Source organism: Panicum hallii, chromosome 9 (assembly GCF_002211085.1).
Source record: "Panicum hallii strain FIL2 chromosome 9, PHallii_v3.1, whole genome shotgun sequence".
Lineage (NCBI taxonomy): Eukaryota > Viridiplantae > Streptophyta > Magnoliopsida > Poales > Poaceae > Panicum > Panicum hallii.
The window spans coordinates 63,311,294-63,326,193 of record NC_038050.1 but is presented as its reverse complement, the minus strand read 5'-3'; the positions used below and the strand labels follow the sequence as shown (position 1 = coordinate 63,326,193).

Genomic DNA, 14,900 nt, shown 5'->3' with positions numbered 1-14,900 from the left:
CCTTTAGATACCAATTAGGGGACTGGACAGTGGATTTGGTTGTTTGCAAGCTGGGGTGGAGTCAAGAATTTTGCTTAGGGGGCCGGCCCAATATATCGATATAATTTGATGGTCAACAGATGAGAATTCAAGATATATGTTCCATAAAATATTCAATACACAATATTTACTACACAATAACACAAACCAAAGCAAAATAAATTAATAAAAAAAACTGAATGATTTAGCGTACACAGGCCATCGAGCCATGAAGGCATCATGCAATAAGGTTAGGAATTTAGGGATACTAAAGGCAGCGAGAAAAAATGACGAGACGAACAAGGGGATCAGGGTCGTCTGTGCATTCTTGAACAAAACAAAACGAAGGCCCTCATAGAGTCATGGTGAAGCCTATGTAATAAAAAATGATCGTTTTGGTCAATCTGCACCAAAATTACGACATGTATTAATGTTGCAATAAGTATTAGATCGTTGGTTGTACATGTAAACATGATGCGGGTCCTAGTTTTTAAGAGTTAGTTAGGAGATTAATCGTGCTCTGTAACTTATATAAACTCCACCGATCAATACAACAACTGCATTGGATTATTTGCCTCCTTCAAACAGAGGTAAAAAGAATATTTTTGCTGCATCGTTGAGGGGGCCACGGCCCTGCTGGCCCCCAACTGGCTCCGCCACCGTTAGCAAGTGTTACTAAGCGCTTTGTTAATCTAATCTTATCTTTTCTGAATTGATGTACGATGTTTGCCGGAAGGCCGTTGACGTGGGGGTGGCTCTAGTTGGCTAGAGACTCCACGTGAGGGCACCGGGAGCGTCAAAATTCGTCAATTTAGTAGAGTTATTTGTGAGCTCTCATGACTACGGCAATAGCAGGTGCATGCAAACAGGCAAACAGCTCCAGGAGGTGGGTGATTTGTGGCTTGTGCACGTACGTATCACGTTGTCCATATATGTATGCATGGTAGTGGTGTGTCGGCATGCTCATCCGACATCCAGGCCTGGTCCAAAGTCCTGCTTGCCCTTGGCAGCATGGACGAGTGCGTTGGTGGTCGCGGATGCATGCACGATTTGAACATCACGGTGGTGGAATTAGGGAAAAGTGAGAAAACGAGAGATAGGATATGTGAGGAAGAGAGTAAGGGAGCTACTTACTCAATATGCTTTTTCATGTCAACATCCAAATCATATATTAGATGTGAAAAACAACTCTAAAAAAACATAAATGCTGTTTCTCTAGTGGTATCGAAAGTTAGAGGACAAAGTGTTCTTAATCCGATAGATAGGAAATTAGATCATGGTGATAATTAAGAAATAAATTAGAATGTACTCCCTCCGTTCTAAAATGTTGGTCGTTTTGGCTTTTCTAGATTTATAGATTTTGCTACGCATATAGACATATATTATATCTAGATTACATAATAAATACTATAAATTTAAAAATTTCAAAACAACCTATATTTTTTAACGGAAGGAGTATATATATAAATTATGAATTTTCCCGACTGTGTAATATCGGGATCAACCGTTCCAAACACAAAAATCTCGTATTCTCATCTCGCTGTCCCACTGACGGTAGGCCCCACAAACCCTGGAGGAAACCCTCCCAAAACCCACACAAGGGAAAAGGCAGTGGCCAGCGGACCAGCCGAGCAGATAGGAAAAGAAGCGGAGGGGTTTGTTGAAAAAGCCCCGCCGCCCCCGCGTCGCGAGGTGGGAGACGACACTAGGCCAGAGCCGAGCCGAGCGCCCCAAACCCAAACCCCAGAACCTCCGACCTAGGGTTCCGCCGCCATGGGATCCGCCGCCTCCGCTGCTGTGCCGCCGCCGCCTCCCCCCGCGCAGGCCCAGGCGGGCGCGCCGCCGTATGGGCCCGGGCTCGCCGGGATCCTCCCGCCGAGGCCGGAGGGGGAGGAGAAGAAGGAGGAGAAGGTGGACTACCTCAACCTCCCCTGCCCGGTGCCCTTCGAGGAGATCCAGCGCGAGGCCCTCAGTTCGTCCCCTTATTCCTCCAGCTTTTACCTCTTTAACCAGCTAGTGCGTGTGAAGTGCTGCTGCTGCGGCATTGGGTAATTGCTACTTGGTATGCACGTGCCCTCGTTTTTGTTGGCGCCCCGTGACAGAATTTGTTGCTTGGCTGCTATCGAATCGCTTGGCGTGGACCGATTGCTAGGTTGCTGCTTTATATGTCTCTGCCGGCTTTGCTGTTGGATCTGAAATGCGTAGTGCTTCAGTGCTTCGTTGATTCCCATTGTTGTACCGTGTGCACCTTAAGAACTGTGTGGTGCTTCAGTGCTTTGTTTATTGCCATTTGTGCACAGCATCGATGTGTGCGCCTTCAAACCCGCGTTGTGCTTCAGTGTTTCGTTGATGGCAGTGCAATAGATGCTGCTGTATATGGCATGTTCTGCAATCTGCTCCAAGGCATTAAGTTATGTTGTATGCTGCTTAGACTTGCCCTACTACACTATACTTGCTGTTTCTTAACGTTTGCTTACTATTTCATTTAACAGGTATGTCTTGTTACAAATTGCAATTATCCATAGACACCATACCTCGCCCTTAATAAAAGTTCATGCAACTATTAGATATTTCAATTTTTAGGCTGTGCTTCGCCTGCTTATCCAGATAACTTATTGACCTGCTATCCATTTTCCCATCTTACCTGTCAAGTTTGTGATGTGAAGTCCTAAAAATTTAAGACAAAACTTGATAGTCAATATGGCTTTCTGATTATACTAAGATAAAAGTATGCTGGTAGGTAGCTAGGCTAGGTAGCACAATTTTGGTGAAACACAATCTAATTTTGTGGCAATTTCCAGGCTGCTTTTCTGTTTAGTTCTTGCAATAGGTTATGCACACATCTTTAACATCTAAAATCACTCTGCACATCTTAGATTCAGATGTGCGAGGCAACTTACTATTATGGCTGAAGTCGCATGCATTCCTGTTAGTCCCACTCCTACTACCTTATATATTTGACATTACTCAGTTTACTTTGATAGCTGATGACTATAGCTACAAATACAGTTCAATCTTGCAAGCCCCTTTTTGGTATTCCTAACCTCAATAAATCTTACTAAATCATTTGTTTCTCAAATATTTCATCAAGTTCAACTTTAAGGTAGTCTACATCAAATGTTGTTCATGAATTTATTGGAAAGAAATGAGAAACAAGAACAGGAAGCTAAAAATGTTGTGGTCGAGTGGAATGGTTGAACTGCAGTACCGTTCAAAGAAATTGAGATTACAAGAATAGAATACCATCATATGTACATATGTTCATCATATCTGTTGTACACTCACTCGTCAAGCTGTGGTTAACCGTAGGATCAATGCACTGTGTAGTTTGTATGATTTTATTGCTCTATCAAGTACACAATAACAAACCTGGAATGTTGTCCAATTGCTTGTTTTGTTTTGTTGGTGCATACACACTACAAATTTTTTTCTGTACTATTGCTTTCGTGAGCTCTGCTGAAATGCTCCTTTTGCAGTGTCTTTGAAACCAGAACTTTTTGAAGGACTGAGGTTTGACTTTACAAAAGGGTTGAATCAAAAGTTTTCTCTTAGCCACAGGTGGGATTATTACATAAATGTTGGCAAGTATCTTATGTTATTTATCTGTTCAGTTATTCTAACAGCTTCCACAGTGTTTTCATGGGCTCCTTAGAAGTTCCAGCCCAGTCATCTGAAACTATTAAAGTTCCGACTGCACATTATGAGTTTGGTGCCAACTTTTTAGATCCAAAGGTTTGTTCCATGGTATTCAATATTATTGTGGCATCTGTCATAATGATGTATTTCTTAACTCGTTTTGCTATGCTGCGTGAAATTATCTGTAGTTAATGCTCATTGGGAGGGTGATGACTGATGGAAGGCTCAATGCTCGTGTCAAATGTGATTTGACAGAAAATCTTACGCTGAAAGTAAATGCACAGGTAGATGGATCAATGAGTTTTGGTTCACTGGTAATCCTTTCTGTTGTTGATGATTTGTTTTCCCTTATTTTACTGATGGTTGCTCTTTTCCCAGCTTACCCAAGAGGCGCATTACTCCCAAGGGATGTTTAACTTTGACTACAAGGTACTAATTCCTGACAATGCTTCTTCAGTCAGCTACAGTTTTCCAAGCATTTATGATCAATTACTTTATTAGCATGTATTGGTAAGCTATTATTTTATTTCTAGTTGTATCATGCATTTAGTCCTTGTGTTAACTCTTCACTTATTTGTTTAGGGAAGTGACTATCGATCACAATTCCAAATTGGAAACAATGCATTCTATGGTGCAAATTATATCCAGGTAAAGACTTTTGCAACACAATTTATTTTTAAGTTTCGACTCCATCTGTCCATCATACTGTTATTAGTGTTGATGAAAAAAGGACTCTTTGGTTGTTTGACTGCCAGATAAAATTCTCTGGCCTTTGGTTTATGTCCTTTATTAATCTTTGTGCTTATCTGTTTAGTCTTTTATATCTTTTTCGTTTAGCATTTACTATTTGATTGCTTTATTTTCATAATTTCATCAATTGATTATCTTACATTCTTACTATCTTCATGATGTGGATGCTAAGAATCAATTATGTATGCTGTGGGTATTTGAACCTTGCATTTGTTTTCAAAGCTTGAAAACAAACTATATTTGCTTACAGGGTGTCTAAAATTGAGTTGCTAGGTTCCATGCTAGATTCGAGATAACTTGGGCACAGTAAAATTTGTGCATTTATAACTGAAATTAGGTTATGCTACAGTTCACTATTTCCAATATTATCAAGTTGTGGTTGGCAATGGCATGTTGATTTTGTACTTTGCTAAGTGCCAACTGTTGATTAAATAACTATTTATTGTCAGATTCCTCTGTATTGAAATTGAAGTAGGCAAGTTCATGTTTTCGTCCATTAGAATGGTGTGCATTTTTTGTACTTTAAATTAGCTAGACTCATTTTTTAAGCTTTTTCTGACAATGGAACCTTAACTTTTCAGAGTGTTACTCCCCACCTATCAATGGGAACTGAAATATTCTGGCTTGGTCACCAGAGGAAATCTGGAATTGGTTTTGCCTCTCGCTATAATACGGATAAAATGGTAAGAAGCTAGTGCATCCATTTATGTTTTGCCTGGTCATTTTGCAACAAGGGATGAACTTGTTATTAACTTTTAATATGTTCGAAGTGACATGAGTTTTAATCACCTAGCATGTAGTGTCCTTATTTCAAAAGTTTGTGAGATGTTTAAGGCTTTTGTTAGAAACAATTAGAAGCTTTTTCTTGAAGTTACATGTTTAATACAAAAGGCACTTCTCTACTGTCACTGTGTCGCGGAACACACGAAGAGACAGTGACATAATTAGTGGTCCCTTTTGGTTTTAACATTGCTATTGGTGTCAGATCTGAAGACCCTCAGTTCAAGACCTACCTGAAATTTGTGTACTCCCTCCATCCCAAAAAAGATGCAATTCTAGCTTTCTACCAAGTCAATCTATCTCAACTTTGACCAAATATATATAAAAATTAATGTTATTTACGATTAATTCTAATTAGAATTACCATGAAATATATTTTTATAATTTATCTGTTTGGGGTCATAAACGTTAATAATATTCCTTTGCATATGCAAGGGCGCACATTCGAACCCCTGTACTCGCGTCCTCTCTTTGGCTATCGCAGACAGTGGGTCCACATGTCAGTTAATGTTTTTGAGAAAAAAAAATAAAGGATGGTCCAGGAATAGAGCGCTTCATGCTACCGTAGAACTCATTTTTATATCAAAATTTAAATGTGCCAGAAAATTTGACCTAAACGCTTCATGCTATGGTAGAACTCATTTTTGTATCTAAATTTAAATGATTCAAAAATTTTGACCTGTTCAACAATCGTTGATAATTGATGATATACTGGCTATACATTCAACCCTGAGTATGAGTAGGTTGCCCAATTGGCCTCCTTTCCTCAATAGCTTAGCTTTTTTTGATTTGTGAATTGGTTGGAAAATGAAACTTAACATTGTCAGGGAGTGAACATAAGAACACCATTCCATCATTGCTCAGCTCATTAAGCTTTACCTTTGTGGCTTGAAGCCCTAAAGCTCACGCTTATGTTGCACTTAGGGACCTGAGTTGCTTTTGAGAATGCAACATAATCACTGTTTTATCTTATAAACATTTCAGGTGGGTACTCTACAAGTTGCAAGCACTGGAATAGTTGCCTTAAGTTATGTCCAGAAAGTTTCTGAGAAGGTTGGGCATCCACCTTGACAGCAGAATGCTTCATGTGCTTTGTTGAGTGTTGACTTGACTATAAGTTTATACTATTTGCAGGTTTCCCTCGCATCTGACTTCATGTATAACCACATGTCGAAAGATGTAACTGCCAGCTTTGGTTATGATTACTTGCTTAGGCAGGTCAGTGTTTAAACACTTCTTTTGTGCCTGATAACATTGCATTAGCTATTGAGTTCCTCCAAGTAGTGTGTCTCTTCACCAGTTTGTTTCTATCAATGATGCATGAACAGTATGAATTATAAAACTTACCCCATAATTAGTATAAGGATGCCATATGTGATCCTTGTCTTCCTCTGTTTTTCCTTAGTTCCTTTCTCATAGTTTTTTCGGAAATAAATTCTATTGCAGTGCCGTCTAAGAGGCAAAATCGACTCGAATGGTGTTGTTGCTGCATACTTGGAGGAGAGATTGAACATGGGTGTCAACTTCCTTCTTTCTGCTGAGGTAAGCATGACATAATGACTCACAATCAGTTCCAGCAGATATGTTTTCTTTTTCCTGTTGAACTAGTGGAATCAACAAGAAATAAATGCCCAAGGTCTAATATTTGTCAACATTACAATGTTGTGGTGCAGATTGACCATTGTAAGAAGAATTACAAGTTTGGTTTCGGAATGACCGTAGGAGAGTAATTATGCTAAAACAATGGATGTGGGTGCACCTGAGATGCTTACACAGTTGGCTTGGCATGGATGTTCCGACACTTCAGGCCTCAGTTTTGAGTGAGCAGGTTCTTGCCCTTGTGCCCTGGGAAAATACAGGAGTAATCACTTGCTACTTTACAGAGTTTTCTCTTTCTGTGTATTGGTGGTTATGAATTTTGAACTGTGATGATAATGTGAGCATGGGGGCCATGATTCTTTGTTCATCTTGGATGGAACTAGTTGTACGGTGTTCGAATAATGTTGTATTGGCTGAGTGATTTTTACCCTTAAGTCACCACCAGCCCTTCACTCTAGGCCTGTCATGTACCATCATCTTACATGAGCCACAGAAGATTTTATGGTTCAAAGCTTCTGACCATTTGCCATATATAGAGTCCACTCGTGCTTTTATTCATCGATGCTGAATCAGAGTAATTAGTATAAGCATGTTTTATGATCGTGCTAATGGCACCATGATCTGCTTTCGTTCGTTCAAGTGAAACGAGTAGTTCTGTTGAGTTCCTGTGGCCTGAAAGATGTGGAAGTAAATTACCGCTCTTGCTTACCGGTTGGACGGATGCATTTAGCTCTTATTTGGACCAGTGGGAGCATATACGGTGTATCTAACCTTGCTTTAGCTTTCTCTGGTGGATACATTTTAATCTCATTGCCTTCACTTTTATATGATTACATTTTAACCCATCGTATTTGCCTCTACTCTGTTAAAATATCTGACTTTTATGAGTTGATTAGCCTATCCTAAATGTCATATTTTAAAATAGAGGGTATATATCTGGTTGAGCCAATGACAGCAACCAACTTAAAAATCTGCGGCCAACCACAGAAAATACGAGAACCCATGGTGAATTGGAAACTGAACCTGGGTACTTAGTTTCAACATAAGGAACCATTCTAAATTATAGGTTATTTTGGTTTTTTAATATATAATTTTTATTATGCATCTAGATATACGTTACATCTAGCTACATAAAAAAAATATAAAACTATATATCTACTACTACTATCTAGGTTTGCTAAAATAATCTACAATTTGGAACAGAGCGAGTATTTTACAGTGAGTTCATGACAAGTAGTATCTTTGGTTGCTACCGTCGTGTGTCAATTCAGGCAGAGATTTGGTTGTAGCTTTGTAAAATTATGGCTAAAGTTTGTGATTGTGTGACTGCAAATTTTGTGTTTTTTGAAGCTACTCATCTTATGATAATCGATCGTTATTGAATTTGTAGAACCAAAAACTCGAGGACAAAAACAACGGGACAATAGTAGCAAGATTTTATAATCCAAGTATCCGTCCAAAAATCTATAATTGCATGACAGCGAAGAAACAGTGCCAGCTACTGCTAAACAACGGATCTATGGCCTACTCGGTGTATCGCCTATTCGGACTGTAACTTGTTTCAATCAGAATGTCACTTTCCCATTCCATGCTAATCGCAGTTCGCAAATCAGCTGCATGCCTGGAAGATGTCCTTCAGTCCTGGTATGTTTCCTATGAACAGTTCTTGATTGCTCCATTATCTTTTGCTGATTTTGATTTGCGCATCGTCGTTACTACAATGTTGATTCGTGCGGTTTCATCGTAGTACCCCAGCCGTTGGCCGTTAGGCAAGAACGCCATGGCCATGGGCCCCCAATGGTGACATCCCAGCTATCGTTGCCACCAAGCTACCACTACTTAACCACACGTCCCCATCACCCGGTCGGCCTAGTACACAAACACAAGAACACAGGCGCACAAACGGGCACACAGTCGCACGCTGAGCAGTGAGCTCCCCCATCCCCACATGTCAAGCAGAGCACGGCGCGCACCCTCCGGACACCAGCAATCCCAGGAACCGGCAGTGGCGGCGGCTGCGACGCCACGGCCGCGATGATGCCGCCCTTGGCGCTCGTGCTCCTGGCCCTCGCGGCCGCGGTGGCGCCGGGCGCGCGGGCGCAGATATCGGCCGCGCCCCTGGGCGCCCCGGCGCGGTCGCTGGACTGCGCGGGCGCGCTGCGGAGCCTGACGCCGTGCCTGACGTACGTGGAGCGCCGCAGCGCGCTGACGCGGCCCGACAAGGGCTGCTGCGGGGCGCTCGCGGCCGTCGTGGGCGGCGGCGACGCCGCGTGCCTGTGCGGGCTCCTCGCGGGCCACGGCGCGCGCGGCGTCCGCGTGGACCCCGTGCGCGCGCTGGCGCTGCCCACCATCTGCCGCGTCGACGCGCCGCCGCCGAGGCTCTGCGCCGCGCTCGGGATGCCCGTCGCCGAGCCGCCGGGCGGGGCCGCCGCGCCGATGGAGTCAGGTGCGTCCGGCATTCGCTCCGCCCCTGCCCCGCGTGCAGTGGACGCAACGCCGTTTCTTTCGATGCGCTTGCCTTCTGCAATGTGGCTTGTCCTGGTGGGATTTAGCAACCGATTATTAAACAACTCTAAAGGCATCGTAGATAGGAAATCATCATGTCAACGCGGTGTGATTTTTAAATTTGCCTACTAGATTCTGTCTCGGACACCTGAAAAATAAATGTCTTTTGCAAATTGAATTTCATTCGATAGGTCATGCATCAGCTTTAGTACTATTAGCGTGTGCAATTTGTACAAATTATAGTACTATATTGTAATAAGCTAACAAATACGCATCGCATTGGCAGTCCATTGCAAAATCTTGGAATACGCTCCAGTAATTAAAACAGTGATGCGGAATAAAAAAATCCTTTTAACTTTTATTTTGAAATGAAAAAAATCATTTTTACTTGATGAACCCGCCTGGGCCCTGACGAAAGTGCCGGCTCTGACGAAATCTCCTGGCGCGGCAGGGTCCGACGTGCCGACGACCACCCCGGCGGCGGCGGGGGCCGCGAGCGGCGGCCCGGCGACGCACCGACTGCTGTTCCTGGCGGCTCTCCCGCTCCCACAGTGCTGTCTCCTCGCCATCCTCTCCACGCTGCTGCTGCTGCTGTAACTCCCCTGCAGGTCCGTACGTACGAATACACCGCTCGCGCCGCGTCTGTACAGGTGTATAAATGTACGCACGCGTCTTAGCCACCGATGGAATCAATTCGGCGCCCCGTCCGTCCATTCAACCATCGGCATCGCATTGTTGTGAGATGCGAAGACGCCTTTCGCCGAAAGCCCCAGGTCCGATGGATGGCAACGTCCCGTCCGACCCCCAGGCCGCGAACGCGCAGGGCGTCTCCGCGCCTGACGTGCGGCGGGCGGCGTGCCGACCCGTGAGAGCGCTCGAAGCCGGCGGTCTCGTTTCCGCGACGCGTGACGGCGTGTGAGCCGGCGGGCAGCGCGTGACGGCTTCGTGACCCTCTGTCCTTTGGGTGGTGGCGGGGTCATCACGCGAGTGGGTTAGCTTCGTGCAGTAGCCCAGACAGCATGCTTCGCCATGCCGGTGGCAGTTGCCGAAGGCAGAGAGCGAGCGGGTGCCTCATGCGTGCCGGCAATACGGGGCTGGTGGTAGCGTCGCGTGAGCGTGAGCATGACCTGGTTCATGGCCGCGGCTGGCCGGGGCGGCTCAGCCGGTGGGGCTCGCCGGCGGGTGGGTTATCGCTGTCGAGGTTGGGGGCTAATGAGCTGGCTAAGGGTCAGTTTGGCAGAGCTCTCACAGCTGATTCTTTGCTGAATCCAGCAAGAGCTCTGCCAAATAATTTTTTAGAGAGAAGCGATTCTCTGCTGATTCTGTGGAGTGATTCTCTGAAATGAACTAATAGGTCGGGAGCTGAAAAAAGTAGCTTCTCCTGATTCTGTGGAGTGATTCTCCATCCTGATTTTAAAAGTTTATGCTAGAGAATCAAAAAGATTCACCTTCAGCCACGGAATCACTTCTCTTAGAGAATCAGCTTCCACAAAGAATCAGGATCAGTTGGAGCTCTACGACGCTGGCCCTAAATTCGTCCGTCTGCTGCTGCCTCCCGAATCCCGATTTGCTTGATCGATTAGCACCTCTTTGTTCTGGGTTCGGTAGGCCGTCCGACCATAAGGAATAAGCTTCATCAAGCCCAGAAGCACAAGACACGAGTGGGCCTGAACTGGCAGCGCCGTGTGCCTCAAGCCCGCAATGATGAAGGCCCCTTATTCTACGTTGGAGGATGAGAGGAAGAAGGGGGCCGGCGAACCAGCAAGAACTCTCGGGTGATCAGCAACCGGCAAGAACGTCGTCAAGATGGAATCGGATCACGACGGCCGTATCTTCTTCTTAAAAAGGAGGAGCAAATCCGATGAAGGCTGAACAAGATCCCAAAACAAAATAGAATACCCTCATCCAAACAACACCCCGCACGGATGGCATCGCACACGTACGAATGCAATTTCTTGAGCCGACAGTTGTTATGTTTAGCCTGACGAATTGGAGCGTGTCATGCTTCAGCTTCAATGACGAGATCCGATCTTGAAGCGAGTCCTGATCAGCAGAGACGCGCGCGGCGGGGAAAAGGGGTCGGGTTCTCACACTAGATCATCCCTGAACTGGAGAGCACCGAAACCCAACCTCTTAATTCCGAACACATCTTCTTAATGCAAAATGCAAAGATATGCAGCTCTTTTGCGTATTCGAGAAAAAAAACCGTAGCCTACAGTGCAAGCCGCGAGACACGATTCGGAACAGCGAACTGGATGGAATCACGACCTCGCCCTGCTGCGGAATCCACGCCGCACGACGAGTCGGGCCTCATCAAGCGCAGCACCCGGCCCGGCCTCTCCGGCCGGGAGCACGGCCGCCGAGTTGCCCTGGCCGCTCGCGCTCGGTTTAATCTGCCGCGCTCCGTGCGACGCGCAACTCCGCGCGCTCTGGACAAGAGGATGGCAAGCGTGCCCTCGACTGCCGCGCCCGGCGACTCGTCTTCGATTCACCGGCATGGAAGTTGGCACGTCGAGGTTCTTGAGGGGAAGATTCCTCAAGTGCGACCACGCAGCGGGCATGGCTAAACGCCTGATCCTTCACTCCAACACAGCAGTTTTTACCGTGGGCTCTTGTCGCGAATCATCAAGAGGCCGGTCAAACAGGAAATGCATCCGTCTCGCTTCCATTTTCGACAGAGGAACACGCTCAGCTGACAGACAGATGTCCTGCTTCATAGCTGCGGCGAGTGTGCACATGTTCCTAGCAATACAGATCCTAGTTCCAGCGAGATGGATGAAACAACTTGTTAAAACTTTTTAGACAAGTAAAAGCAGGATTATTATTTGTCGTTATTATTTCAAAATGATTTTTCTTTATAAAAGGATCGACAATACGGCAGCTAGAGGAGGAGGGCCCGTGAGAATTTGGCCCAAAGGCCCATCGTTCGCTCCAATACCACTCAAAAAAAAAAACTTGGTCGCTCCAATACGGCCGCGTCTCCACCCAAGGCGACTAGGCGACGCATGCGCTTCGAAGTTTCAGGATTGACAGATAAAGCTTTCTTTCCGTTTCACTATCAGCCGGCAAAACGAGATTATCTATGTGGTGACGAAACGTGTTATCTCATGGTAAAACTTAATGTCGGGACGCACGGATTGCCCCAATCTTTTTAGATAAAATACAAAATAAACGCAAGTTGCTGTTGCCAACGCTGCTGGATGCAGATCGTCGTTTCAGTCTTTCAGATGAAAGGAAGGTGGCACAGATTGGCAAGGCGCCAACGGACGTTCCCGGATCCTAACCAACCGGGGGGGTCAAGGCCATCCGATGTTTGCTCATAAAATGGCTTTGTTTTGTACTGATATCTTTTCCTTCCTAAAAATTGGTTCGCCTATCCCTGTCTGTGGCCAGTGGCCCAGGAGGTGTTTAGATCGCAAATGTTTATAACATTTGGAACTTTTTGCTACTGTAGCGTTTTCGTTTGTATTTAACAAATTTTATCTAATCATGGTCTAACTAGGCTTAAAAGATTCGTCTCATGATGTACAATTAAACTGTGCAATTAGCTATTTTTTTTACATACATTTACTGCTCCATGCATGTGTCCCAAAATTGATGTGATGGAGAGAGAGTGTAAAAATTTGGAACTTTAAAGTGATCTAAACGGGGCCCCAGACGATCTCACTCGAGTTGATAGTTGTCAGCTGAGTACTGCGTTCACAGTTGTCAGCTGCCAATGTTTATATAATCAAGGTCAGCTGCTATTGCTACTCTGTGCTACTCAATTCGTTCCAAATTATTGTTTAACTTTATCCTATGTCAACTTTTTCTGACTTTGATTAAGTTTATAAAAAATATATTAACATTTCCAATGTCAAAAAAATACTATCATTTGATGTTATAGAAATTTGTGCATTTTTTTATAAACTTGATCAAACCTATAGGAGTTCAACTTATGATAAATCTAAAAACAACTCATAATTTTAAACAGAGGGAGCGCAGTCATGAACTCACAATTTACCATGTGCTAGCTTCCTCTCCTCTCCAACCATCCTTGCAGCAAGTACTAGCAGAATTTCACCGCGGACGGCAGGCCAGCGGTTGGCACCGGCTGGCGCTACGGCCGAGGCCGAGACAGCCACACATGGTTCTCGCCAGGGAACACGATGAGCACGTGCCGGGGCGCACCCCCCCCCCCCCCCCCCCCCCCCTCCCCGTACATGTAGGGCCTGGATCGGTGCCCGTAATTCCACATCGCGGTCGCGCCGGACAGGTTGTCACTTGGCCACGGGTCGATGGCTTCTTAGACGAGCAGAGCGCTCATCCGCTGCGACCTGCAACTGCACATGGCGACAAGCACACCTTAGCCGCACAAGGTAGCGTCAGTATATTTCGGGTCCAGATTCCATTTTTTTTCCTTAGGTTCTACGTTGCTCCCGAGTTGTAGCACAGATGTACAAATCATTTTTTTTCTTGCGCTGCGACCAGCAAACAATGCATTTAGTCGAAGATGCAAATACAGCACGGACTGCCATTTCTTTGTCTCCCTTTTTTTTACTGAAAAATTATACTAGCACGACAAACTACTCAAGCGTGCTCCTGACTTGTATACTGGGGTCACGCATGGTCGCGTGCGTACATGAACCGACCAGAACTGCCACTCCAACGAAGCCCCATCGAGCCAGCCATCGCCCAATCAGCAAAGATGCACGGCGGGGGACACGGGATCTCCCCTAGATCAGCCGCAGCACCCCACACAAACCCAAGCAGCCTCATCTGAGCACTGAACGTAGACGAGCCAGCCACGGGACACGATCCGGACAGCAAATCGGAATCCCCATGCGCGAGGGCCTGAAATCCCCACTGGGAATCCACGCCACGAAACGGGAGCCTCCGGGCTCCGGCGCAGCGCCTGCCTGGGTGCCTGATCCGCGGGGAGCAGCGCGGGCGCCAACGCCAAGTGGCCATCGGCAACCGCCGGCCGGCGCGGCCTCCACTTTGCCGCTCCGAGCAGCGTGCGACCGCCCTGGCAGTTGTCCAGAGAACCTGCACACTTGGCCTGCTCCCTTTGGGCAGGATGGCGGCAACCGGCATGTGAATTTTTATCTCGGGGCAGTGGGTAGCAAGCAACTCAAGGGAAGGTCGTTTCCTTTGGGGCGAAGCGCCGAGGAAGATGCCCCCTGATTGCCGGTAGCAGGCAGCAGCCTTCTTGAAAACCAAGGGATGTTATTGGATTATTACTGATCGACGAGCAACAACAGGCAGATCTGGGGTAGTGTATGTGCCTGTGGATGACCTTTCATGAACCCCAATGGTTCACATCAATAGTAAAATCTTCCATCGTTGCTTGCGAAGAGCCCAGGGCATTGCGCGCGCACGGCATGGTTGTCTCAGCTCCCTTGTTGGCAAGAGGAGCACGCTAAACTCACAGAGATGCTATAAAGGATGGGAGATGATACACCTTAGTTTGAAATGAACCCTTTTTTTTAACAAATAACTTGAAATGGGTTACGAAAACGTATACGGGCATAAGTAGACTTGGAAAGAATAGTGTGATGTCCCAATCATCAGTACTGTCCTTAGTCAATATTGCCCAGTTGGCAAAGTTTCTAGTTGACTCCCGGTGTGTG

The 14,900-nt window shown here is 45.7% G+C and overlaps 2 protein-coding genes across 3 annotated transcripts; both read left to right on the top strand.

The window, feature by feature from the left end:
* Positions 1-1,649: 1,649 nt before the first annotated feature.
* LOC112876107 (mitochondrial import receptor subunit TOM40-1-like) lies at positions 1,650-7,314 on the top strand. Its single transcript, XM_025940150.1, has 11 exons — positions 1,650-1,990; positions 3,495-3,576; positions 3,651-3,750; positions 3,843-3,938; positions 4,033-4,083; positions 4,237-4,302; positions 4,986-5,087; positions 6,169-6,237; positions 6,319-6,402; positions 6,631-6,726; positions 6,858-7,314. Exons 1-11 carry the CDS (start codon positions 1,792-1,794, stop codon positions 6,912-6,914), a joined length of 1,002 nt encoding a protein of 333 aa, XP_025795935.1. The 5' UTR covers positions 1,650-1,791; the 3' UTR covers positions 6,915-7,314.
* Positions 7,315-7,422: 108 nt separating this feature from the next.
* LOC112876108 (non-specific lipid-transfer protein-like protein At2g13820) lies at positions 7,423-10,642 on the top strand. Of its 2 annotated transcripts, XM_025940152.1 has the most exons (3): positions 7,423-7,543; positions 8,174-9,229; positions 9,740-10,642. In XM_025940152.1, exons 2-3 carry the CDS (start codon positions 8,818-8,820, stop codon positions 9,883-9,885), a joined length of 558 nt encoding a protein of 185 aa, XP_025795937.1. In that variant the 5' UTR covers positions 7,423-7,543; positions 8,174-8,817; the 3' UTR covers positions 9,886-10,642. The 2 variants fall into 2 exon arrangements, with proteins under 2 accessions (XP_025795937.1, XP_025795936.1); XM_025940151.1 differs by lacking the exon at positions 9,740-10,642 and having other exon boundaries at positions 8,174-9,690.
* Positions 10,643-14,900: the final 4,258 nt, after the last annotated feature.

Bases quoted from the DNA above. Each gene is read 5' to 3' on its own strand.
- LOC112876108 (XM_025940151.1), top strand. From the start codon at position 8,818: ATGATGCCGCCCTTGGCGCTCGTGCTCCTGGCCCTCGCGGCCGCGGTG.
- LOC112876107 (XM_025940150.1), top strand. From the start codon at position 1,792: ATGGGATCCGCCGCCTCCGCTGCTGTGCCGCCGCCGCCTCCCCCCGCG. The intron at 1,991-3,494 runs GTTCGTCCCCTT...CTCCTTTTGCAG, and splicing joins GATCCAGCGCGAGGCCCTCA to TGTCTTTGAAACCAGAACTT. The intron at 3,939-4,032 runs GTAGATGGATCA...CTCTTTTCCCAG, and splicing joins CGCTGAAAGTAAATGCACAG to CTTACCCAAGAGGCGCATTA.